Raw genomic sequence first — 27,480 nt, forward strand, 5'->3', positions numbered from 1 at the left:
TACAGTTGTGACTTACGTTTCATTAACCAGGCTGAGCACCACAGCATCTTGACATTCAATAGTATAATAATAGCCTATTAAAAACCAGTCAGCTGTTTCTTCCTAACGGGAAATCTCCCCGCCCCCCCCCCCCCCCCCCCCCCCCCCCCCATAATAAAAACCAGTAACACCAGTGCTGCTAGGAAATCTCAGATACATCAGATAATTCTAGGGAGGAACCCACATTGTTTCAGGTAAAGCTATGAGGAACCAACACATTAAGAGAGCATATATAAACGCAAGTGATGTCTGATATTCAGTATGTTTCAGTTTCTAACATCCTTCCTAACATTTTTCCTAATCATTCCTAATCATTTTTGTTTTGTTATTACTATGTACTTGATGCTCTCTTGTGTTTTGCCTTTTCTTGTTTTATTTTTGCTCTGTAAAGCACTGTAAAGCACTTTCAACTGCTCCCGTTGTATGAAATGTGCTATATAAATAAAGATTGATTGATTGATTGAACAAACTCTTGTCACACTATTTACACTAATTATTATCTTTCAGGGCACCTGAACTACAAGCTTTCCCACACAGGCCACAGTGAAATGGTTTAACTCATGCACATGACAAACCACGTGTAGGCCTACACCTTTTTCTGTAAAGGTCACTGGTATTCACTCTGCATGTCCTGCTGTCACATGTACAATGACACTAGTCGTGTCCTCATGTTGGACAGCATTTTATTGTTTTATTGTCCTTATTCTGGTATGCATTTTATGTTTTCTAGTATATTATTCTACAAATACAATTTACAAAGCATGAACAACCTGAGAGAAAGCTAATCTACTATCTAATAGGCTATACTGCAAACCTGCAGGTAAAATTACAGTGAAACAAAGAATAAGATGAGGATGAAAGTGAATATTGAGACTTGTTTATTTCCTCGTCATAATGTATATAAGTTTATTTCTGCAGCCTAATGTTGCTGTGACATGTAACAGCAGTATCACAATAATAAAACATGTAGGGTCAGATTTAATGAAGCAGAAAGTCATACTGTAGATAGTGATGAGAAAAAAATAAAAATGGCAAAAGAAAAAAATATGTTCTAACAGACTCCAACACAACTGTTTACATTGTGGTGTTTACTAAACACCATATTTATCTGTTCAAATAATTTCTCTGAAAACTCTTGTGAATATGAAATACCACAAAAAAGAACAGGTCAAACAGTAAAGTTTACATGCATCTAATTGACACAAACAAATGTAAAAAGAAAAACAAAACCTGTGTGAAGTGAGGGACGCCCATACATCCTCTCATTCCGTCCAATTACAATTTGTGTCCTCACCTTCATCTTCAATGTTTGTGTTAAACACAAGGTTTGTGTTTACGCAAATTGCCCGCGGATCAGCAGTTTGACACGAATTTGGTATTGCATCGCTGGGCCAAACACATGAACGCGCTGATCCGTTGACTATGATTGTGCACGTTCATGATGACACGTGAACGCTGTTTCATATGTGAACAAATGCAATGATAGTCAACGGACAGCGCGTTCATGTGTTTGGGTCCAATCCATCCCAGAATGCACTCTGTTCCTACCCGGAAGGAGGAGTGAAATCGCCTCATGCGCTTTTGAGCAACTTAATGCAAGTGAATGGGAGGAGAAATCCGGTGCCGTCTCTATTAATATATACTCTAAGACACGCACGCACGCACGTGCACATGCACACACAGGTCAGTGGGCGGAGGAGGATGGTTATGGTTATGGAGGTGCTATCGGGGGTCAAATGAGCTACAAGACAATACTGACTGACAGGGAAACTGTCAGAGTCTGTCTGAGAATTATGATTATATGGTTGTGATGATAATGACTCAGGTTTGAGAAGATAATAATGCTGTCAATGATTTATTGTTAGTGGAATGTGTGCTGTACACACATCATCATCATCATTTTTCGACCGCGGTTGAGATCGTGGATTCCACAATATCACGCCAGACTTTCCGGTCCTTCATTGCCATCCCCAGTTCCTGCTTACTGATGCCTGTGTCCCTAGCGATGACATCAGGGAACGACAGTTGTCTACCTCTGGTCTGCTTTGAGGCAGGACTCCAGAGAAGAAGGGAAGATATAACCTCATTGTCAGCTCTGTAGCAGTGGCCGGCAAACTGTGTTCTTCTGCATCGGACTAGTGAAGAAACACGGGGAAGGTTGCCGTATATTAGATTAGTCGATGGGTGGCTCTTCCAAGACAGATTTTGCGCTCTCATTAGAAGGCAGGTGTAAGTGCCATCCAACCGTTTCTTTAGTTTCTTTGAAAGTGTCCATGTCTCAGAGCCATAGAGTACAATCTCGGCTCAACGGTCGTCCTAAATATTTTTACTTTTAACATCTTACTAAGCTGGGATGACCAGATTTTATGATCAAGGTCAATACCAACGCAGAACGCACAAGAGTCTGAGACATGGAGGTATTTCACTCAGGAGCTGGAGGGATAGGATAGGATGGGGTAGATATAATAATTAGGGCTGGGACTTTAAATGATTAATATTGATTACTTTCTTCTTAATTAAAGAAAAGAACACATTTTAATCGCTCTTAGTTTTGTGTGTGTGTGTGTGTGTGTGTGTGTGTGTGTGTGTGTGTGTGTGTGTGTGTGTGTGTGTGTGTGTGTGTGTGTGTGAGAGAGAACTTTAGAACTTTTTTGAAATGCACAGTGAATAATTATGGTATATATGTCTGAAAAAACCTATACTACAGCATTGACATTCACCAAATAACTTTAAATAGAAAAAAGGACAGAGACAGCTGTGCCTCAGTTTCACCATTTCTTTTTTTGGAAACTTACAACTTATTTTGCTCTTGATAATAAAGAAAAAATGAACATACAAAATAGAACACATGTTCAATTTGGCCTCGCGTATCTTCTGGTTTTCCTGAAATTTGTCCAGGCCGTCATTCCCACAATAGAATACGACTACACGAGGCACACATGCAACGCGCACACGCACGCACAAACACACACACACGCGCACGCGACGGACGTGCGGTGCACACGACCGAAAGAGCGTGCTGCTCATCCCCTCCCCAGAGTCCCCTCTACCCGGGGAGAGTTTGGGGATAAAGGCAGGGGGTCCGACACGAAAACACAACCGGTTTTAACTATATTGTTTAGTTCTTTGTCTATATCTGCTCATTTATAAACCATGTGTGTGTGTTTAGTCCACGGTCAGCGTCAGCGACGGCGTTCAGTTGTTCACCCCAGCTACTGTGCTATTCCACTGGGAGAGAACTGGGTCGCAAGTGATGGAACACAACCAGTTTTCACCGCTTCGACAACTTGTTGCTCATATAAGCTTTTATTTCTTTCCATAAATATGCTATGTTCTTGCCAAATATTCATTCATATTACATATACAGCCCTTATTTAAAAAGTAAATAGTTGAATTCGATCTCGGTGCGGTTGAAGCCAGAACCCAGCTTTTAAAAGCTGCGTCAAAGTTACGTTTTCAGGAGAAAAAATACACGCAAAATAAAAAGGCTATTCATTTCCAGCTTCAAAACGAAAACGCTGGTATGCATAGAGAAAACATGGGAGCACGAAGCAAGAAGCTGCTTCTAGCTTCCTTGGTGTGAACGCGGCTTAAGAGAACATTTTGACGGCTCTAGCAGTGATTCTCAACCCGTTTAATTTCAAGGACCCCCAGTTTGACATGCATTAGTCTACGGACACCTATTTAATGGCATTTATATCCCTGGGACCCCCAGTTTATATTGTAAAAGTGTATTTATACACTCTCTGAGTTACAAACCCATAAGGGTCCATTTGGTTCCAAACCATGATTTCCTCCCTCAAGGACACCTGGGGGTCCCAGGACCCCACTTTGGGAACCACTGCTATAGAGAACAATGCATTTCTCCAGACTGTAACAAGTCAACGTCGTATAATTTTGAACGGTAACATTAACATTAATGATGTTTTATTTTTTAGTATATATTGTTCTTGATATGTTTATGCTATTGTCACGTCCTGTCCCAGGACGTACCACGCCTGGTCCGCCACCCTTATGTTCTCTCCTACCTGCCCTGTTGTGTTCCCCTCCCCCACCCTACCTGAGAGACAGTTTCCCCCTGGGTACACAGCTGTGGACTATTTGTGCCTATTAGTGACTTTGGGATTTAAGTGGTGTGGTTGTGGGACTCTGTGTCGGTTCTTAGTTTGGTTTCACCATCGTTGCGCTGCTGTTGCGCCCGGAGTCCTCTTTGTTTTATTGTTTTCGTTCTTGCCCTGTGTGGCGTATTCCTGTGTTCCTGTTATTCCGAAGTTAAGTAAAGTGCTTAATTCCAGTCATTCCTGTGTGTGCCTCCCTGCTTGGTTCCACTTTCACACATTCCGGGTCGGCAGCCTGACAGTAAGAACCGACCATAATATGGAACCAGCATGGAGCGGGTCGGAGGGGTCAGCTGCGAGGACCACCAGGAGGGTGGTTTGGAGCGTGTTTTGGACGAATGCTTCGCGGCGTTAGAAGCGAGAATCGCCGGTCCTCTCACCGTTATGATGCTGTCGCTCCGGGGGCTCTACATTGATCCAGTGGTACGTCGAGTTCCCACTAGGGAAGTGGGAACGCAAACCGTGCCGGCAGCGTGTAACGCTGAGACACAAGCCGTGCCTGTGGAGGAGGTTAGGAGAGGCACCTTCGGCTTCGGTTCTCCGGGGACCAGTGCGGCGGAGCCGTCCTGGGGTCCTCCCGTCGAGAGAGAGAAGGCGAGTTTCAGCCAGCGGCGTTCCATGGGTTTCCAGCCCGGAGAGGGAAGTCGGCATTCAGACACCGAGAGGGACCGACGGCTCAGGGCAGGCCTTTGCCTATACTGCGGCCTACCTGGCCATGTCATCATCCGCTGCCCTGTCAGACCCGTAAGGCACGTTTAAGTTTTGACGCCTTTTTTATTTTCTGTTTTTTTTGGTAAACGCTAGTTATGCCCTGCAAGGCTTTAGTCTTAGGGTGTCTCCTACGGAGAGCTCCTAAGTGCCCCGAGGGGGTCGTTTCAGTATGTCCGAGCTCTAGCCCTGAGTGGCTTGTTTTTTTGTACTGTTTTCTTTTAGCCCTGCGAGGCGTTTTTTGTGCTGTATGTGTTGTGTTTCAGGATTTGTCTCTCACCCCTTGTCCTTTCTCTCCTGTTTTTCGTATGAGTGGGTTGCTGGAGTGTGTGTGTTGTTTGGGTTCCTGAGTATGTGGTTGCTGTGCCCCCTGTTTGCTTGTGGTATGTGCTGTCCACTGTTTAGTCCTTCCTCCCGGGTCGGTGATGACGAGATGCTGACAGGCTGCTGGGATCTTCGTTCGGGGGTAGCGGTCCTCGCCTCGTCCCCCGTGTCCCAATTGAGGGGGGTCCGCACTCGGCAGCCTGCCTTCAGTCGTCGAGGACTCACCGCTGCCCGGTCCCCTTCCCCCCGGTCCTCCTCGCCTTTCCCTTTCCCTGGTCCCGGTGCTGGACACGGCCTTTCCCCTCGGCTCCCCCTTCCTCTGTCCGACGGACCTCCGTTCCCTGTTCGGTGGCAGGACGACCCCCACCTTCGCCGTGATCGATGCCAGGGGGGTTCCTGCCGTGGGGCCGTTTCGGAGGTGCCGCCCGGGCAGGTCTGCTGGGCCCCGTGCTCTGGTTAACCGGTTCCTGTGCTTTTCTAGCGCTGTTCTGACCAACCCTTGGCAGGTTTCCCAACTTTTACCCCACCGAGGATCGCCGGTCCCTGGCCCCCTGGCTGGCTTTGCCCCCCCTGTCTCCTTCTTCGGTCCCTGGGGAGCGGGCCTTTGGAGAGGGGGTGCTGTCACGTCCTGTCCCAGGACGTACCACGCCTGGTCCGCCACCCTTATGTTCTCTCCTACCTGCCCTGTTGTGTTCCCCTACCCCACCCTACCTGAGAGACAGTTTCCCCCTGGGTACACAGCTGTGGACTAATTGTGCCTATTAGTGACTTTGGGATTTAAGTGGTGTGGTTGTGGGACTCTGTGTCGCGTCTTAGTTTGGTTTCACCATCGTTGCGCTGCTGTTGCGCCCTGTTTCCTGTTTCCCCTGAGTCCTGTTTGTGTTATTGTTTTCGTTCCTGCCCTGTGTGGCGTATTCCTGTGTTCCTGTTATTCCGAATTTAAGTAAAGTGCTTAATTCCAGTCATTCCTGTGTGTGCCTCCCTGCTTTGTTCCACTTTCACACATTCCGGGTCGGCAGCCTGACAGTTATCTGTTTTTTATACTTTACCATTGGGATATTGGCTTAAATTTGGTTGGGAATGTCACTATAACCATAGACATATAAATGTAGACGCCCTTTCCTGCTCTGGAGCGTATGTGCTGAATGGAGGAAAAAACATTCCCGAGATTCCTTGCGAAGCCCCGCGGAAGCATGAGCGTGCATCACAGAGCGCATGTTCAGGTCTGATAAGTCCCGGAAAAGATGCGCTGTGATTGGCCAGTAACCACTTGAGTGACAGCGTGACGTAAAGTGCCTTCCACACTTCCTACGCACTTCCGCCCCCTCTTGCACACATGGTTCCAACGAACTGCGACGCCCAATGAGGCATCTATTTTTTAATATCTATGACTATAGAGCTTCGCAGTCCCGCCTGCTACCCTGGACCAGGAAATGAAACCCAATGCATTTTTCCCATAGACATTTCTTAAAGTATTTATTTAAAGACGGTTACGCCGCGGACAAAGCCAACTCGAGTTGTGACAACTCATGACAACACAAACAATATTTTGGACCAAACAAATAATTACAAAGAAGAAAAACAACAAAAAAAGTGTTGTAACCTTCCGTTTTTTTCTTATTTCTAATTATTTGTTTGGTCCAAAATATTGTTTGTGTTGTCATGAGTTGTCACGACTCGAGTTGGCTTTGTCCGCGGCGTAACAGTCTTTAAATAAATACTTTAAGAAATGTCTATGGGAACAATGCATTGGGTTTCATTTCCTGGTCCAGGGTAGGAGGCGGGACTGCGACGCTCTATAACAACCAATACTAATGCTGCTGTTTGCCTATGTGTAACACCTTAGGCTTATTGTGTTATTGTATTTTAATATATATTGAATGTATTTGTAATCTTAGTGGACATGATAGAAGCATGGGATCCAAACTAAGCATTGGTGGATATTTTGGAGATTAGGATGGACAGAAACCCCCAGGACTTTTTGTGATGCTGTTTACATTTCTGTTTAATAAAGTATTCAATAAATGAATCATCCATTCAGAGTGTGTTAATTTATCCAACTCAGTGTGTACATACTATATCTAAATGACATGTTTTAACAGAGATGAATCCCTTTGAAATAAGACACAATGGGCACATATCTGACTTTTTTTTTTTTCTTTTTAAGATATTTTTTTGCGGCTTACGCCTTTTATTGGTTTTTGAAGGGACAGACAGTAGGCTGACAGGAAACGGGAGAGAGATGGGGGAAGACATGCAGTAAAGGCCGTGTCGGGCTCGGGAGTCGAACCCGCGGCACACTGCGACTGGATTACCAGTCGGGTGCCCAGACGGTTACGCCACCGCCTGGGCGGCACATATCTGACTTGACTTGGTTTCATATTTACTTGCAGATTTCAGTGAATGAGGGCACGGTGGCACAGTCGGTAGTGCTGTGTCCTCACAGCTAGAAGGTCCTGGGTTCGATTCCTGCTGGGGCCGCTGTGGGCACTGGGGGCGTGTTCCCTCCTCCGTGCCCTCATCAGTGCCCAATACCCGAGGCGGGGTTGGCGAAAGGGCCTTTCTGACCCTCACAAAAAACATGCAGTAATCCTGGTCTCTAAACTACATCCCCCTGGTCAGCCGGGGCGCCTGATGGAGGGGAAAGGAACTGGTCGGAATAACGTGTTCCTTCTACGCGCTGCGTCACCTGACATATTTAATTAACGTCCTTACTGGAAACTAGCTTATGCCTTTGGAATGTGAACACAGAGGCTGAATTCCTGTAACACTGAACTGTTCCTGGAAATGGAACTTCAGCAGATGAAAGTTGATCTGCAGCACTTCCTGATTTACCAGTTGTGTCACAGTCACAGATGAGCTTTGATTATTACACCAATACAACACACAATTCGGAACACAATTTGAAGTCAGTGGGCGAACGGTTCTCGAGTTACGTGGATTACAGACACACGCGTACGTTCAGTGTTTCGGTCAAAGATGCTTCACCACAAAGCCAGGAGGAGCTTGGAACCGGGAAACTTCCAGTTCCAAAACAGCTGCATAATGACGTCCTCAATGTGTCCACAATACTCTTCACTAAGACACATAGGTCCTCAATGTGTCCGAACTCAGAAAAATGTATCCGTGGCAAGTGGCAAAAAAAAAGTTACAGAAACATTATAATTTTGATTGTAAGACCCAATTACTGAATCTCCACTAGGGCAGTGGTTCTCTAACGTTTGATTTTCAAAAGTACCCCCATAATAAATGTGAGAGTGTATACAAATGGAACCAAACGGATCCGTGAGACAGGTGGCAAGACACGCACATATCAGTCATATTTCTGGAGTACGATATTGACAGGTGGGGGAGGGTAGCAGAAGGAACTAGAAAAAGTGCCCCTCGGGGCACAGGTCTCCACCAGGCCAGGTCAGGTTGTGGCCTCCTGGTGGCGCTATAATAGGCCAATGTGAAAAGGGTGCCATTTCTTCATACGCCTTTGATGGCAATTGGATGATTTGAGGCATTTTGTTCCAAAAATGTGTTTTGCAAAAATCAACCTGTTGGTGGCGCTATAACAGGCCAATGTGAAAAGGGTGGGATATATTCCTCAGCCTAGTAAGAAAATGTGTGAAAGATTTCACGTAAATTGCATGCTGTGTTCATGATTTGAGGCTTTTGTTCAAAACGGGGCAATCTTGCAAACTGTGAAAGCCAATTATAGCCAATTAAGATGGAATATGAAATATCGGACAGATCCGACTTGAGCACATGACCATAGAGATACTGTGATTTTTGGACAGAATCTGGAGGAGTAATGTCAAAAAATGTGTTTTACAAAAGTCGGCCTCCTGGTGGCGCTATAAAAGGCAGATGCGGAAAATGCAGGTCAAAGGTTTGTCCTTGGCCTCTAGGGAGTGTGCATGCAACGTTTCACGCAGATCGGTGCAGTTTTAGGTAAAAAATGTGAAAAGCTGCCTCATGGTGGCGCTATAACAGGCCGTTCTGGAAAATGTGGGTCAGAGGTTCATCGTTGGCATCCAGGGAGTGTGTGTGCAAAGTTTGGCATCGACCGGGTTAACGGTGCCGGAGATTAGCTGGTAACAGACGGACGGAAGGACAGACAGACACACACACACACACACACACACACACACACGGACGGAGTGCAAAACATACTCTCTCCCCATGCCTTCGGCCTGGTGGAGACAATGATGGGTTGGACATGCTTGGAACAGTTACGCCCTTTGGAGGTCATCATGACGGCTCACAGGGATAGGCAGGCTATATAAACTCGCACCTACAGGGGGTCGATACTCAAACACAACCCACTTCAGGTAAGAGAGGCATTTGCATTGGCCGATGGAATTGACGTGTTTGCATGAATTAAGATGCTAGTATCTTGAATGTGTGGAAATATGTGAATGCTCTGGGTGTACATACTGTACATCCAATTTCAATTGTATATATGCATTGCTGTAGTCTGTATATATATATATTTTTTTTTTGTTCTTCCCCACTGATCTCCAGGATGTGGACCGTGGTGACAGTGTCCAGTGTTCTACTAGTCCTGTTCATACAGACTGCTAGACTGCAAACTACCAGCACAGGTAAACTGCCTCCAACTCTCCTCATATTAGGATTCACGGTATTATGATGCTTAAAAGATATTTCACTTCCAAAAAAGTGTTTATCGTCTACTCGTCTACGCTTGTGATTGTGAACATCCGGGACAGTTTTTAAGTTGCTTGATTCAATCTTTAGATATTTGATCTTATCCGACACGCCCCCATCCTATACAAACTCATTGTAACTTCAAACTCCAATTTAACCATGATTCATCGAAAACACCTGTCCTTGGTTCTGGTGAATTACATCATGTGCCAGCTTTTTTGATAATTCGACTCTCAAAATAAAGACACAGCGTGGTGGCTTTAAAGAAAAGTTGGTAACATTCTTGGAGAGTCTCTCTCGGCCCACCCCAATTAATCACTCACTGAGAAACGTTTAATCTAGTGGGAAACTGAAAAGTCACAGTCGGGTCAAGTTACACACACAAAAAAATACCTTTTATTTACTTTTATTGTGTTTTTCAGTCAGTCACCTTGTAGCATACAGATGCAGTAGATGTATAACTGTTAATAATACCTGTTTGGTATTAAATTGCCTGGTCTTGGCGCTTTGTATCAACTGTGTCCTTGAAAAAGATGATGAATCCAGTACCCTGGCCTTTGTGATCGATGTGACCGGCTCCATGAGAGACGATATAAGGCAGGTGAAAGAGGGCGCCTCTCGGATCCTGGAGAGGACGCTCAGCCGGAAGCCCAGACCCGTCCAGAACTTTGTGCTGGTCCCATTCCATGATCCAGGTAGCCTTCGATTAAACATGGCAATAAAGTGAAGAAAAAAAGGTTTTCCTTAGATTACATTTACATCATGGTCTAGTCTAGAGGAACAGCATTTTTGCTAAATTGCTACACCGTTTTGTTGATCGAGTTCTACAGTAGGCTATAAAGGTTTACTTGAACAGCTCAATGTAAAACATCTGTAAGGCAGTCGAGCCACCCTTCATTGATTAAAAAGGGAACATTCCCTGACGGTGATGGAGACGCGACGCTGACGCGCCCGGTGGAGCTCCGGTGTTAGGCTTAAAATAAATAAAACAACGATATAGCAGAGAGAAACGCATGCTTGGATTGGTCTCAATTATTTTATTTAACAATAAGCAACAATTGTTGCTTTCACCCAATCCGCCCAATTGTAGCAGCCTTCATGAAAGCAGTGACGCACAAATAATTAGGCTTACAATAAAACATCCGACCGTAACAAGTCAACATTAAATAAAACTGCCTGACACAGGCATTACCTCTCAAATAAAAAAGATATAATCCAAAGCAGCACAGCACACACACGATGAACGGCATTTTGCATTTATAACTGAAATAAACTCGTGGAAACAGCACACGCAAGTGTAAAGGAAAGGCATTTTCCTTATCTTGCCGTAAAATTAACTGAAATAAAGCGTCATTTAATCGAGGCTTTATGACAGCAGCGAGACAAGTGCTTGCTGCGAGGCGCACGCAATCAGAGCTGCCTGGGAGAAATGCGAGGCCCTGTGCTTTAATAATTAATTAATTAATATCCAAAACTATACAAAAATTATCACATTTCTATCTATAAGGACAAACCTTATTAGAAAAAATAGTAATAGCATATGAAAGCCTTTTGAAATGCCTGTAGGTTACTGAATTGCAGGTGCTGCCAAATAAGTATAATTACTAGGCTACCAAATGCCAGTCAGTTGCGCAAATATAGGTCAGATCAATTACCAGAGCGGAGCAGCTTCTCACTGACCAGCTCTTCTTAAAGTTTACTTAGCCTACTTTAATAATATGACATAGTGTTGGATCTCCATCCTCCAGACAAACAAACCTTGGATTATAATTTGATTATGCCTATAATTCTTCTTTCTTCAAACCAGCACGAGCCACAAGGTAAGAAACTATATAATGATTCACTGTTCGCACAGCACCCAGGCAGGTCGCGTCGCATTCCCATCAAAGTAGCACACTAACTTTGTGATCATCCTTCTTAATTTGCTTATTTTATTTGTAAAAAGCAACACTGTATTAAGACATGGCAGTATAATATTGGTGCAAAATGGAAATATGAGAGAGAGAGAATTGCTTTGAGAGAGAGAGAGAGAGAGAGAGAGAGAGAGAGAGAGAATTGCTTTGAGAGAGAGAGAGAGAGAATTGCTTTGAGAGAGAGAGAGAGAGAGAGAGAGAGATAATTGCTTAGAGAGAGAGAGAGAGAGAGAGAGAGAGAGAGAGAGAGAGAGAGAGAGAGAGACCTAAAGCCGTTCCATTTCAACGAATACAAAAAATGCCACCTCGCAGGCGCGACTCCGTGAGGCCCTGTGCGGCCGCACTGTTCGCACAACCTAAAAAGCGTCTCTGTCTCTGAGAGTGCAATATTATAGTTAGTTACCGTACTTTTGTGCAGAAAAGAGACAATAAATCCCGCTTTGGAGAAGATGCGTTCCGAATCCGAAGGGGTTGTAGTGGCAGGGAATCAGGGATGGCTATCCAGAATCAGGGATTCTACACTGCATGACTGCAGGCTGCAGCTGTTCTTGTTGACTTCCTTGTTGTTACCACGAGTGAGGGGGGAGAGGGGAGGAGGCGTTGCGAGGTCTGCGAGGCGCCAGCATGCAGCATGGCTCGCGGACCAAATGGGGCCGGCTCGCGGACCAAAAGCGGCCGCTTTTCTTTTTTAATGACTATTCGATTTTTTATTTCAAGATCGATTCCCGTGCATATCGATCGATCGTCGATTAATCGATTTTTTTGGGTCAGCCCTAGTACAGACGCAGATAGTAAAGGAATTCTAGACCACATGACAGACCATATGGAACAAAATTGTGTACAATATCAGGTCTCATCAATGCTTTCTCATAGGTATTGGCCCTGTGTCCATCACGACAGACCCTAAGAAATTCCAGCAGGACCTCGATAAGTTGTCTGTAGCGGTGAGTACCAGGTCCAAAACCAGAGGACACTATATATATAGTGTCCTATATATAAGTATATATATATATATATATATATACTTACATTTTCATAACCTAACCACATTGATTTCACTGTGGCTTTTCCTGTGTTGTGTTGTATTGTATTCATAAAGTGTACATAAATATCTATCCAATCTAACTTTTATTAAGATAACAATTTAGGCAGTTTTCTGAATTTCTGCTTCATTTAATTTTAGTTTGGAGAGTTTATAGAGAGGAATCTTGCAACACAGGTCTCTTAATTGAATAAAACCAGGGACATTATGATTCTGTGGTTGACAATGGTTAACTACTGACATGATATTTCCATGTATTTAGTTGTTTCATTAAATCAGTGCATTTCACAGAACAGTACTTCATCAATGTGATTTGATCGGTGGCTTTTTGACTGAATCTGACAGGGTGGAGGGGACTGTCCTGAGATGAGTATGGGAGGCATAAAGAAGGCTCTGGAGGTTTCCCTTCCTCGGTCCTTCATCTATGTCTTCGCTGACGCCAGCGCCAAGGACTATCACCTCAAACCAGATGTTCTGAAGCTGGTGGAGCAACGACAGTCACAGGTATGTACAGCACAAGGCATTATCCATTGGAACCTTAGCATCCCTATAGACTGGAGGGTATGCGCGTGACATCATCATCATACCTGGAAGTAATGCAGGAACACCCACTGAGTGGCAAAAAACTACTTTCCGGCCTTGACAGCCCATATATCCAAACTGAAAAGTCTTATCTGATTGTATTAAACAATGTTAAACAACGTTAAACTCACTTTGCCCCTCAACTTTGCCACTCGATTTGCCATTGACTTTATGCAAGTGCATACGGTACCCTCTCTCTATTCTGGGAGGAACATTTGTGACATGTTGTGAGCTTGTAGATCAGCTATTTTTGAGAGATTTGGTGTAGTAGAGGGAAACAGGAGTACAACTCCAACTCAGGTCTAGGTTTACTAAAGTGTAAATGAGTCCGATACCGGTTCCGGTTCTGCTTATCGATTCTGGTTCCTAACGGTTCCAAAATGGTATAAAAGAGGTCAAGTGTTTATTTAACAAAAACTTTTAATTTATTCCTTTAAGCCAAGGGCACTTTCAAACATGTTTGGTTCGGCCCACTTACCCCTTTGGTTCGGTTGGTGTGAACGTGCATCCGAACTCTGGTGCGGATCAAATAAACAAACCAAAAAAGGCCAAACTCGGTCCGCTTCCAAACGAACCAAGGTGCTGTTCGTTACTGGTGTGAACGCATTCGGACTTTATAGAGTTGTGAGGTTGCTTTAATAATTTGTTATAAAAGCATGTTTTTACGGGAATCACTATTGATATATGACAGCAGCTGCCAGCTGATTATAATATAGTAGACACGCATCCTAGGAGGTGCAGCGCAAATGTAATTGCAGCGTGGTTCACATGTGCAAAAATAACAGATAGCCACAAGCCTACAAGACGTACAAGTTATCGACACGGAATGGTATGTATGGTTCCGTATGGTAGGCCTACAGTATGTAAGCTTGTAGATCTGTTCATTTTAAGCCTACATCATCATGAATGCATGCGAGAGAGAGAGGTTTATTTCAACTTGTGCCCCCTCCTTTTTTCTCTGTCGTCTGTGTGTGTGTGTGTGTGTGTGTGTGTCGTGCGCGCGCACACATATGGGGGGAGAGACCCGATATTATATAGCTCTATGGGAGAGACGCAGTCACGCAGATACAGAGAAATATTTAAAATCATCCTGTCTCGCTCTATAGACGTGAAACTAGGTCAACTCAATTAGCTGCAGCGGAGCTGTTCTGACTTGAAGCATAGGCTACTGACCAGCACGGCTTCAAGTTTAAACCATAATATGACAAATTCCCCGCCGATTTGATGCACAGAAATAACATATTATATGTAATCGGGTTAAGGTGCACATGGAAGAAATGTCCTTTTTATCTGGGGCGCGTTCAGAAATAGCGCACTGAGCGCACTGTGCACTGCAAACTAATAGGCGAGTGCGCTCCCGGTGCGCATTTCCGAACGCACCCCTGGGATGGCTTGTTGTATAGGCTATACGTCTCCGGTTGCATGCAGCAAGCACATTAGTTCATCTGTTGCTCTTATTTGGCTTATTAAAAAAATATGAAGAATGAATGCAATAGCAAGTTGTTGCTGTCATGTAAGGGAGGCATACTATGGTCCGACGGAGCATTGGTTCGACATGCGTCCGCACCTCGGACTAGCACCTGCTCCCGTGCTTGCGGTTATGGTTAGGTTAGGGTTTGAGGTGGGTTGTCGTTTTTCGGACCAATGACTTGTCAAACTAAAGTACTGCACCCGTCATGTAATTGCTGTTCTCTTCTCTCTCTGTGTGACTGAACTACTGAAGGTTGTGCCCAAAAATTGTAGACAGTGGTTTCCCCTCTTCTTTTTCTCTCGTAAAATGACCTATTTTCTTTTTTTCACCATGTATGTTCGCTTAACATGTCCACGTGTCATTTGTTTACATATTTTGTTCGCTTTACAAAGTCCTGTGTGAACACCAAACGAACCAAAATCAAAATGCAAATATTTGGTCCTTGGTCCTTCTAAGCAAACTTTGGGTGTGAAAATGGCCTTAGTCAATTTAAGACAGTAATGAATAGAGTAACATCCTCTCCTTTATTCAACACTTAAATCATTTGAGCGTTTAATAATAATAATAATAATAATAATAATAATAATAATAATAATAATAATAATAATAATAATAATAATATATAGCTCAATCAAGTCTTCTGTTCACTGTGTGGTTCTAAGGTGGTGTTTGTGCTGACTGGGGACTGTGGGGACCGCACTCATCCTGGTTACACAGCCTACGAGGACATTGCAGCCAGCTCCTCTGGACAGGTCTTTAACCTGGGCAAAGACAAAGTCAATGAGGTGAGTGGGTATAGGATATACAGACCTAGGCCATCCTTTATTGATCCCAGGTAAGGAAAAGATCACATTTAAAAAAAAAAGAAAGAAAAGAAAAGTCAAATAGGGTTGGTAATAAATCATTTAAAAAAAGGTTACAATGGTCATTCATTATTAATAATTAATTAATCGATGCTTGGCAATGCATGCAGAACTAGCAGAATCATGGGTGTGGTTTCTTTCTTAAAATTGAATATAGTCCCGACTCCTTTTCTCATTGTATGTAGCTAAATGTGTGTGGGGGCAAATTGTAAAATTGTATTTATATTTATTCAAAAATGACAAAACATACCCCAAAAGGGGTTCTCGTCCATAATGGGTTAACTCCCCATAATCCATACCGATTTTACAAAGTGATTGAAATGAATTGCGTGCTTATGTCACTGGACTTTTGATTGATTGATTGATTGAGATATTTATAAACAGTTTGCAGAATTACAGTACATTTCAAGCACAACTCAATACAAAGAACTGTGAGTGGACGACCCAATAAAGCATTACACTTGTTTACAAGAGGGTCCACGTTGTTCAATTCATCAAAACATTTAGAGACGTACAAATAGACACTTCTATATAGCCAACGAACAGAACAGAACAGGAATTCATCATAAAGGAGGTAAAAAGGGAAAAAAGACATATACAGTGAGGGGAAAAAAGGGGGGGGGGGGAATTCAGACTTTTCGGGGGCCAGTTTCGAATTGCAGCCGTCCGTAGGTGCCATTTGAGAGCGGTCAAGGGAGTCAAGGGATTCGCATGTCTTAATGACTGTTGGTAGGGCGTTCCACAATTTGGTGGCATAGGAGCGAAAATAATTGAGTCCCTTGTTTGTGCCGAATCTGGGTTGTACATGGTTTGTTGCACTCCCTCTGGTGTTGTGGGTGTGGACTTCGTTGACATTAAGGAAGTATTTAGACAGGTACATGGGTATCTTGGTGGTGTATCGAATCTTGTGGACCAGACCCATTGCAAGATGCTGTACTCGTCAACCCTAAGCCATTCCAGCCTGTCAAAGTGGGCAGGGGTTCGGGGGGTGAGGCCAAGTAGGAGCCTGAAATACTAATAGACCAATAGAAGTGGTCTTTAGATTATGTCACTGGACCATTAGTGGTCTTTAGTTTGGGAATAAGGGACCATTAGTGGTCTTTAGTTTGGGAATAAGGGACCATTTTCTGGCCAATGTGGACAGTTAGACTTAATTAGTGGGTCTTCGTCACATGTTTCTAATGAATGGTCTTACATTAAAAATAAAACGTACATACTTCTAGACAAGCTTCTGATGTATCTTTCTACATCAAAGCAATGCTATTTCGTCCATATTCAGTGTGTTCTGTGTGATCACTGATTACAGTGCTTGGGGTGGCCTGCTTTTACAGCATTAATGCTCAGCTAATCAAATCATTGCTATGGGGTACACACGCACACACACAAACTGGGCATCAAAAAAGAAAAAGCTGCCAAAGGAATCGTCATGTACATGCCAAAGTTATTAAGATATCTCAAAGACACGATAACTATGAAATACAAATACATCAAAATACACATATATCAATCGGAGGGGGTTATAAGGAGGTTGGGCCATCACCTTCTCTCCTTCTCATCCTTTTCACCTTCTCATCCTTCCTGTCCTGGCCCAGCATGGTACTGTTTCTTTGCGAATCCCTGACGGGACTTTGTCTTTGACCATTATATGGTGTTTCCCATGCACGCCCACTTCCCATGCAGGTTCTGAAGTGGGTGGAGGAGAACCTTCAGGCCCGGAAGGTTCATCTGCTGTCCTCCAACCACGACGGTGCTCAGGAAAACACGTGGGAGCTGCCCTTTGACCCCAGCCTGAGAGAGTTCACCGTGTCGCTCAGTGGACCGGCGCCGCAGATCCAGCTCACAGATCCCCTCGGTATAGGCAGATGATTCATGCCAAAGTTTCTTCGTGTTTGATTCAAGAATGTCAACTGTATGCATGGAGCCATCCTTAAGTCCCAACTTTACTGCATATTGGCTGGTCTACTGTTAAAGCTTTAGGGTCTTAGACATACATAGACATTATGCTGATTTTTGTTGCCATAATGGATGCGTGATTATGGCATGCTGTAACACCTTTATGGCGGCTATCATCAGCTGCTTTAAGGAAAGTGTGGGTCCATTCATCTCTATAGGTAGACAACACATTTTTATAAAGTTTAACCATTTTGAACTGTGTCCGTATTATGGGGCGAACATTCAGTGAAAATAGCCATTCTACAGGCTCACAACGTGTTGCAAAAGATATTTGGTGTGGAGGGGAAACAATAGACGAGAATAAACATTTTCTTAATTGAAAAGATACTTTTGTCTGTTGTTTTTCTGTAGGTCACGTTGTTGGTGTGGAGCAAGGTCTCACCGAGCTATTGAACATCTCCAACTCAGTTCTTGTCGTCAATCTGAAGTTCCCCAGACCTGGAGCGTGGAATCTGAAGGTATAGCCCCAGGAAATATTAAATTAAATTAAATTAAATTAAATTAAATTAAATTAAATTAAATTAAATTAAATTAAATTAAATTAAATTAAATTAAATTAAATTAAATTAAATTAAATTAAATTAAATTAAATTAAATTAATTGGCTTCATTCAGTTGCATTATCCCTAATTAGGGTGACCAAATGTCCCCCTTTGCGTGGGACAGTCCCTCATTTCCGAGACTTTTCAGGCGTCCCACAAATTGAGACGCCCTGCCCTGTCCCACATTGTGGCTGGCAGGCGTAAGTGTTCAAATTGAGACCATGTCCCCCATTGTAACTGTCAAATGCCCTATTAGTTAGTCTGCTAGTTGGTTTTCAGTTGTAAATCTCTCTTTTCCTGCAATATGTGTTTTAAGTATGTTAAAATGTTGTTAAAATAACATGAAAAATATGCCCTAGGCTACAGTATCAAGTCGGCCATACCACCCAGGACTAAAATTAGCATTTAAAACAAATGTGACACACCAGAGGCAGAGGGGTTTAATAACAAAATTATTATAGGCAATATTAGGCCTACCCTATCCCTAATGTATGCACTAATCTATGTTTTGTTAAGTATGCAGTAATATTGTGTATGTAAATATCAGTATTGCATTGTTTTTGAAGAGTTGATCATGATTTATTGGTCTATAGTATAGACCAACTGATAATGACAGGACCAGTAAATATCTAAGCTTTATTTTTCCAGGTCAGCAGCAGTGGACAGCACACTCTGAGGGTGACGGGTGTCAGCAATCTAGACTTCCGTGCTGGCTTCTCCAGTGCACCCACCTCTGACTTCAGCTCCACCAGGGAGAGGCCTATAGAAGGTACTGACTGTGCACGCGTTGGATCTGTTCGCGTGTTTGGCAAATCTCATTTAGCTGAGATCATGTGTGGAAGAAGGTGACTAATCATGTCCTTTCATCCCTTCTCCCAGGAGTTCCAGCGCACGTTCTGTTGAAGTTCACAGGATTAAGCCCCCCGGGCCAGCTCAGCTATGTGGAGCTGGTGTCCGGTTCAGGGCACTCACTTCGCAATCTCTCCGTGCCAATGCCTTCTGACCGGGGTGGCCGAGGGCTGTGGAGTCTCCCTGAGTTTCACACCCCCTCCCAGGGTTTCTTCATCAAGGTGACTGGGGAGGATGATGAGGGATACCACTTCCAGAGGCTGTCAGCTGTCAGTTATACCAACACGGTCAGGGCAGCCCTGACAACAACCACTGTGGTCACTACGAGGTCTCCAACCACATCCTCTCCCACAGCGCGGCCTGCAACCGAACGTAACTATCTCCTCCCATCTGTAAACATAATCCCTACATGATTGTTTTTGAGCTGTGCTGCAGCCTCATGATTGGACATCATATTGTTGACAATTAAGACGTCATCATTGTGATGAAAGGCACCGTGCACATCACACAAGTGTGATTTTTTATTTAATTCATAGGTGTTTGGCTCTACCAGTGTGGCAAGGATTAGAATTTCCATGTTTTGCAGGAGCTATGTGGTGTCCCTTTTATGTCCCTGGGTATACTACCGATTTATTTTTACTTTACTTAATACTGGCTTCATTCAGTTGTTTTATCCCTAATTAGGGTGACCAAATGTCCCCCTTTGCGTGGGACAGTCCCTCATTTCCAAGACTTTTCAGGCGTCCCACAAATTGAGACCCTGTCCCCCATTGTGACTGGCATCACTGTTCAAATGCCCTGTTAGTTAGTCTCCTAGTTGGTTTTCAGTTGTAAATCTCTCTTTTAATACTATTTTTTTGGTGGTTAAAAGCAAACAAACAAACACAAATCCCAATTGGATTTGGGATGCACAACTGTGCTCACCATAAGATGCTGGTGTTGTTTGTGAAGGTATGAATAAGTAAAGGTAGGCTATCATTATTAGCATAATTTAGAATTGTATATGTTCAGTTATGGGAGGAAACGTGCAGATTTTATTGCCACTGTTGATTAGTTGACCAGTTAATAGTATTTATTCTGTAAATGCAACATCTGCGGTATTCCATAAACAAAACAACTGAATAAGCTCCTCTCACTCTGTACTTTATGAATTGTGAACTAGAAAAGTTTCTTGTGGGCTTTGAAGACTTTTTTCATCTTTATTGTTAAGATTGCCATTTATTTATTGCCATTTTTACATGATTCCCTTTAGATTAATTCATGGGGTTAGGGGCTCTACCTGCTTTTGTTTTTGTAACACATTATAATTATGGTATTTCTATACAAGAGAGACTCATTTTCGCAAAAACCTTTCTTCTTTTCAGCCCATCCATTACAAACTGCTGAACTTGTATGTGGTCCGAGTCAAATCCAAGTTGGCCTGCAACTGGCTAGCCTAGTATCCTACGGGTTGAATGGATCCTCTGGTCACCTGGACGAGCGCAGCTGCTCACATTCCACAGAGCATGACGGGACGGTGTGGTACCGAGTGGACCGCCAGGCTGACACCTGTGGAAACACACTGACAGTGAGGATTCGTCTGCTGATTCTTACGTGGCTGTGGGGGCAATAACTGAGCAGTTGAGACGAATAACTTCCATAATTTATTCTGACCCCTCATCGAAAAGGCTGTTATCTGTCCTGACCCCTAATCCATCATTTATACATTATGGATAAATGGGCTCAATTCTATTCTATGCTATTCTCTATTTCTCTCCTGTCTATTCCTGGTGCATAACTTTTGTATTGCTGATTAGAGTTCCGCTCAGATGGCTACTGTTGGCCACAGAACATTTGAGAGATTGATGCCCATCTCTGTTTGTTTTAATACAGGTTGAACTGCAGACTTTTAGATTATGAAAGTAATTCTGTTAATAATAATTAATTAGATTTGAATATATTTCAATGATGTATAATGATGTGTAATAAACATACTAGTCCTCACCTGCTTGCTCAGGTTGTCCATCTAACTTGTCTTTCAGACCAACAGCACTCATGCCATCTACTCCAACACTTTATTTGTCTACCCTGCAAATCCTCTCTCAAGTCTTCCCATGACATTTCCCTTCTCCTGTGCCTATCCTCTGGACACAGAGACCAGCCTAAATGTGCTTTTCGGTCGGTGAGTAACTTAATAGACGGTTTCATTTAAAAGTTAGTTCATATTGTTACGAAAATGATAGGTAGGTATAGATACTGTAGTTAACACCCATATTAACAATGTGTTTTGTAAAATTATATTTGTGTTCATCTCTCATCTGCCAGTTACATGACTTCAAGTGTTCTTTGTTCAAGTGTTATGATATCCCAAAATAAACTGATTTGTTTCAGTTACTACAACACAGTAGATAACAGACACAAATGTCATGTTTTCACTTCCAGGGTCCAAGCCCTTTCCGGTCTGGGTCCGCAAGCCAGAGCCTCCATGTATTTGTTCCACTACTCCAACTACACGGAGCCTTACCCAGGAGGCCCGGTCACCCTACCACGGGGTTCTACCATGCATGTAGGGGTGTCTGTAGAGTGGACCGAGAAAGAGCGCTTTGGGCTCCTCCTGGACAACTGCTATGCCACTGCCTCGTCCAGCCATGATGACTCCATGCGACACTTCCTCATCCAGAACAAGTATGTATGACAGACCAGCACGTCTTTCTTCCAGGCAGCGTTCTGGAGCGCCGAAGTCCTGATGTCACTGGCTCATCCCCTTGTTCTGCCTGGTTCACGGAAGTAATTTCTCTATGGAGAATAACATGGGGTCGTCTTAAAATCGTTTCATATAAGTGCTGTCTCTGCGTTATGGTCAGGGAGGTGTCTCTGTATCGTTTGCGACAGTCAATCACTCATGTATGATACAGTCTGTTTCTAGCAAAAATTTAACTAATTCAGTAGTAGCAGTAACAATAGCGTTTTCAGTCAGTTGATTCTTCATATCCATGAGTGAAGCGGTCTGGATGATTTGTTTATTTTGCAAACACAGTTCTTATTTGAGGCGATCTAAAATCCCCCTATGGGGATTACAATGCAAATAAAAAGTACATGAACCTGTGTATTCGCGCCCTCTACCGATATTGACGTCAGACTTCGGTGCTCTATAGTTTTGTTGACTATAAGGCCGGGCTACACTCAGAGTCCACGGGAGTCCACAACGGCACGCTGCCACTATAATCACTGGAACCCGGCTACACCGACCGAGCAAAGGTGCAGTGTGCAGGTTGTGCGAAAGCTCCGCAAATGTTTTTTTCTTTTACGAAACTGCCTACAGAGGATAAAAAGTATATATATATATGGAAATCCCCACTCCGCCGACGGTGCGGTTCTGTTCCATCCCCAGTGTATGGCTACCCCGTAAGACTAAAAGACTAAGATTTTGATATTTATCCGACTAAGACTAAACGATTTCAGATTACTAAAACTAAATGGTGTGTGTTATTCAAAAGACTAAATATTTTCTGTCAAAAATTAAAACTCCAAAGACTAAGAACGTCATAAGTCCAGGTGTTATGTCATAATTAGGTCATCCATATCCATATTATGCAAGTCGCGCTGAGCCATAGATCGGTCATTTCTCATTTAGTTTTTAATGTAAATTATCCATATTCCTTGGGAAGCCTGCTTTCATTTGTTGTATCGTATTATATTGTAATAACATTGGATCAGATGATTTTGCCACATTAAAGGAGAATTCCACGCTAGAAGGCTTTCTTACCTTTATTTGTAGTTGTTACGTCCCCACCAAAGAGCTCAGGTGTTATTTTGTGCAAAACTGCATTATTGGCTATTTCCCCTAATATAAGCCCTCAATGGGGGTTGGGTTTTAGTGCTAATTCGCTTATTTCCATCGAAATAAGTAGTTAAGTGTGCCTTTTTAGTGTGTTTTTTTTTGAGCGATGGAAATAAGCAAATTAGCACAACACCCCGATGCCCCATTCAATTCAATGCAATTCAATTCAATTCATTGAGGGCTTATGGTAGGGGAATTAGCCACTAATGCGCTTTTGCACAAAATAACACCTGGATCTCTTTGGTGGGGACGTAACAACTACAAATAAAGGTAAGAAAGCCTTCTAGCATGAAATTCTCCTTTAAGCATATGGAAAGGCAGCCATATACTCGCAGTTCCATTCCATTCCATCTGATCTGAAATAAACAAAATGGTGTGTTACTCAAAAGACAGAATCAGAATTTGCTGTCATAATTAACACTTGCTTCCAAGGTGTCCTAGCAACCGCGATGAGGTGAGAGTTGATGAGAGCGGCTCGTCCCTCCAGGCTCGTTTCTCTGCTCGGCTCCAGGTCCCCTACCTAAACATCTACGTTCACTGCAGCGTCAGCCTGTGTGACCACACGGCCTCCTCCTGCGCTCCGGTGAGTCTCACACTATACCTCACGTCATGAATGTTACAGCAGGTCACTTTGAAGTGCTGCCGCCTCATGACTTATTTCAGTGGTTCCCAAACTTTTTCACGTCAAGGACCCCCAAATTGACACTAATTAGTCTGCGGACCCCCATTTGAAAATATATGCCAGGGTCCCCCATAAGAGAAATTTTTTCTCTGCTCTAGCAGTGATTATAAACCATTTTAATTTCAAGGACCCGATATGCAATAGGCTACGGACACCCCATTTAATGGCATTTCTATCTCTGAGACCCCAATTTGTATTGTAAAACACATTTGTACACTCTGAGTTACAGACCCATAAGGGTCCATTTTGTTTGTATCATTTACCCCCCTGGGGGTCCCCGGACCCCACTTTGGGAACCACTGACTTATTTTACCGATACACCCGGCTCACTTCCATCGCTACATCTTTTTGCAGGTCTGCTTGGGGAGGGCCCGAAGGGAACCTCGTTCGGTTTCCAGCACCATGGACATCCAACCTCTCACCATCGGACCAATCACCTGTGAGTATATACATTTTTAAAGCTACAATTATGTCCTACCAGGACCTCGCAATAGACTCTGTGCATAACTGTAGTCCCAGGTTCCAGAAAGTGGCATCGTACCCATTCCCTGTTTCCCCCGGTTTCATTTTCTCATTTTTATTGGCTCCTTTTATGTGTTACTGTGATTAAAATCTGCTGCCAAGCTAATCAAACAAATGTAAATATTAAGCGGAACAGGAAGGTTCAAGGTTGTCTTTATTTGTCTCCCTAAGGAGAAGTTTGTCTTGGAGACAGAGTCACAGCTGCATACATATAACACATTCACATAAAGAAAAGAAAAACACCATGAAACAACCAACATTAAAATAAACTGAGATATTGCACACATTCCCTTAATAAAGTGCATCTGGTCAGTTACGGTTGCTGCCATTCGGCAATCTGATTGAGCATTTTGATTGACAGAGGGACAAATGAGTGCTTAAATCTATTATAGTCACATTAATTTCTACTGGCAAAAAAGAGATTTCAACCTTACTACTACTTTTTACTACTAGGACTTTTCAGAGGAAATTATGTAAAAAAAAAAGAAAAGTTTTTTTGCTAATTGTATGCACATGTATAATACTTATACTTCATTTACATTTGGGGGATATCTTTCACAATAATAAATAAAACATGTTCTAGACATTATAATGATCACAAAAAACATATATTACAGTTATTTTACTTTTATCAGGGTTAAAGGTCAAAGGTCATTGGTTAAAAGAAAATCAAAATTCCAGTCCAGAGATTTTTAATTTGTGTGAATTTCAGCCTCTGTGTGGGGTATTTATATGCAAATATCATGACCAATGGCATTGCAATGAACATCAATGATGACGTTTAGGTGAAAAAAGAACAGAAAATAAATCATTGATCAATTAATTAATTAATTAATCAATTCATTAAAATATGTTGTATTATTGCAACGCTGGGTGTTACAGGGTTAAATCTATTATAGTCACATCGTGGAGTTCTATATCTCTGGGTATGCCACCTTGGGGAAGCTGTCAGAGTTAAGGCTCATACATAGTCTGGTTTTTCGGTGGTGAGGTGACCACCGAACTACAACATGACGTCACAAGCCGCGGTGAAGAGCAAACCACCGCCCCAGCCCTTCTCTCTGTTTTTACTCACCACCGCTCAATGTTATTTCAGCTCCGGTGGTCAGCTCACCACCGGAGCGGTGGTCACCTCACCACCGAAAATCCAGACTATGTATGAGCCTTTAGAGGCGAATTTTCTGCAGCCACAGATTTAGAGGCAGTCACTGCTTGGCCTGGGGAACTTGCTGAGCTTTGTGCAGTATCACTTGTCAACCACTAGGTGTCTCCTAAGTGACACCAATCTTGGAATGCCCCAATGGAAGTGTAGGGGAGACCACCTCCAATCATTGCAGATGTAGGCTAATAGTTTTGGGTTGAAAATGATTTTAAATGCATTTAAATAAGTTCTGAGTTGCTGCTTGAAGTATATTTATCGTTTTTTGTTTTTGTCCCCCGGATCTTCAGGGGGAAATGTGGTGGACTGAAACAGAGGGGATTCTTCAATGATGCAACGAGTCCCAAATATATCAATACAATTTTGGATTTCTGTGATTCATATGAAGACTTTAAAATGCTTTTAAATCATTTAGTTTTGTCAACATGTATACAAAATTTTCTTCTGGTTCCTATGATCTTACCTATAATGTATTTTCTATATAATATTCAACAATCAAATCCCAATCAATCAATAAAATACTACTTGAGTTATGCCTTTTGTGTTAGGTGATGATAGTGTGTATAAATACAATATATATACATGTCAATATCTAATAAATAAAATGAGATAAGTAAGTTATGGTTAAAGCAAGGTCATTTAGGTGTACAGTAACTATAGATTACAAACAAAGATCAGCTACTATGTGATCAAGGTCAATACCAACACAGAACGCACAAGAGTCTGAGACATGGAGGTATTTCACTCAGGAGCTGGAGGGATAGGATAGGATAGGATAGGATAGATATAATAATTAGGACTGGGACTTGAAATGATTAATATCAATTACTTAATTACAGAAACCATAACATGATTAAAAAAAAATAACACATTTTAATCGCTCTTAGTTTTTGCACCACAGAACCTTTCTCACTGGACAAATGTCAGGCGTACCGATCATAGCGGTACACGCTAGGGCATTAAGCCACTAGTGAATCCACTAGTCGACCTTGTTGGTACTAGTTGACTAGTTGATAAGAAAAAAAAATGGGGGGGGGTTTCCCCCGATATTGTAGGCCTCAAGATCAGGTAGATTATAGTTATAGTCTCCAATGTACACAGTTTTTAAATGTACAAATATTTATTTCCCGAAAAAAATAAAAATAATAGTAAACTAGGCAACTAGTCAACTAGTAAAAATGACTAGAAGTGAATGCCCTAGTACACGCAATGGGAGAAGAAGCCGATCAGACAACTTTGCTTGGCCCAGTGGATGCATGGGGAATTTATAAATACATATTTATAAATAAAGACACACTCATTGATGCACTCATATACCAAAATCTGTTTTAATAAAGAAATAAAATAAAAAAGCTTCTCAGGTCAAATATTGATACGCGGTTAAAATGTGATTAATTTTGATTGATTACAGTGCCTCAAATTATTTGCATTATTTTTTAATTGAGTCCCAGCCCTAATAATAATACATTTAATTTGTATTGCACGTTTCATTCACAAGAAATCCCAGATTGCTACATGGTTAATCAAGTGTGGCGGGTGAAAATAATCCGCTCGCAACAGAGTAGGCCTATGGCGTGAGATCTCCTTCCTATATGATTGATGATTGATTCTTTATTTAAGTGTCATGCTTCCGAAGAAGCCCAGCCCATATGGACTTACAGGACACTTTTTACAGTTTACATGAACAATTACAATAACAATAAACCGACATGACGGTTTGCAAACAATGATCAATTGAATACCAAACTGACACTCCAGATCCTTACGAGCAGATTACATAATATATAACATAAAATAAAATAAAATACACCATTAGGCCTGTGACAGGAGACACATGTACCTACTTGAAGAGCTGGGATTGTCTTCTACTCCAGGCTCTAGAAACAAACTGGGCTGTCCTAAATACTTCATAATTAAATAACCAGTCTAACTTCTGTCCATCATCTTCCCAGAATAGATCAGGATTTCTTTGTTGCATTACCTCAAACAGTGGAACCCTCAAATCATCATACAGGGTACAATAAAACATAAAATGAAATTCATTTTCCACATCATTTAGGTCACATACAATGCATAATCTATTCTCTTCTGGGACCGCTGAAAACCGCCCTACCTCAATAGCCAGAGGCAGGATACCAGTTCTCAGCTGGGCACACAATGACCGCTGGTTTCTGGTCAGAAAGGATTTTACATACAGTTCAGTACCAAAACACTGCTTCATCTGGACATATGATCTAA

General features: G+C 42.6%; 2 protein-coding genes across 2 annotated transcripts; both read left to right on the plus strand.

Annotated features, from left to right (window-relative positions):
- Window positions 1–10,377: 10,377 nt before the first annotated feature.
- On the plus strand, window positions 10,378–19,627 carry LOC306924328 (hemicentin-2-like; the record flags this gene model as incomplete). The annotated part of the gene is made up of 9 exons (XM_079502820.1): window positions 10,378–10,540; window positions 12,632–12,702; window positions 13,146–13,304; window positions 15,516–15,638; window positions 17,397–17,568; window positions 18,021–18,127; window positions 18,859–18,979; window positions 19,090–19,431; window positions 19,596–19,627. The coding sequence occupies exons 1-9, from the start codon at window positions 10,426–10,428 to the stop codon at window positions 19,625–19,627; spliced, it is 1,242 nt and encodes a 413-aa protein (XP_079358946.1). The 5' UTR covers window positions 10,378–10,425.
- Window positions 19,628–20,410: 783 nt separating this feature from the next.
- Window positions 20,411–25,754, plus strand: LOC306925262 (pancreatic secretory granule membrane major glycoprotein GP2-like). Its single transcript, XM_079503990.1, has 6 exons — window positions 20,411–20,626; window positions 21,081–21,220; window positions 21,481–21,723; window positions 23,312–23,462; window positions 23,916–24,000; window positions 25,533–25,754. Exons 2-6 carry the CDS (start codon window positions 21,153–21,155, stop codon window positions 25,550–25,552), a joined length of 567 nt encoding a protein of 188 aa, XP_079360116.1. The 5' UTR covers window positions 20,411–20,626; window positions 21,081–21,152; the 3' UTR covers window positions 25,553–25,754.
- Window positions 25,755–27,480: the final 1,726 nt, after the last annotated feature.

This window comes from Electrona antarctica (assembly GCF_951216825.1).
Source record: "Electrona antarctica genome assembly, chromosome: 6".
Lineage (NCBI taxonomy): Eukaryota > Metazoa > Chordata > Actinopteri > Myctophiformes > Myctophidae > Electrona > Electrona antarctica.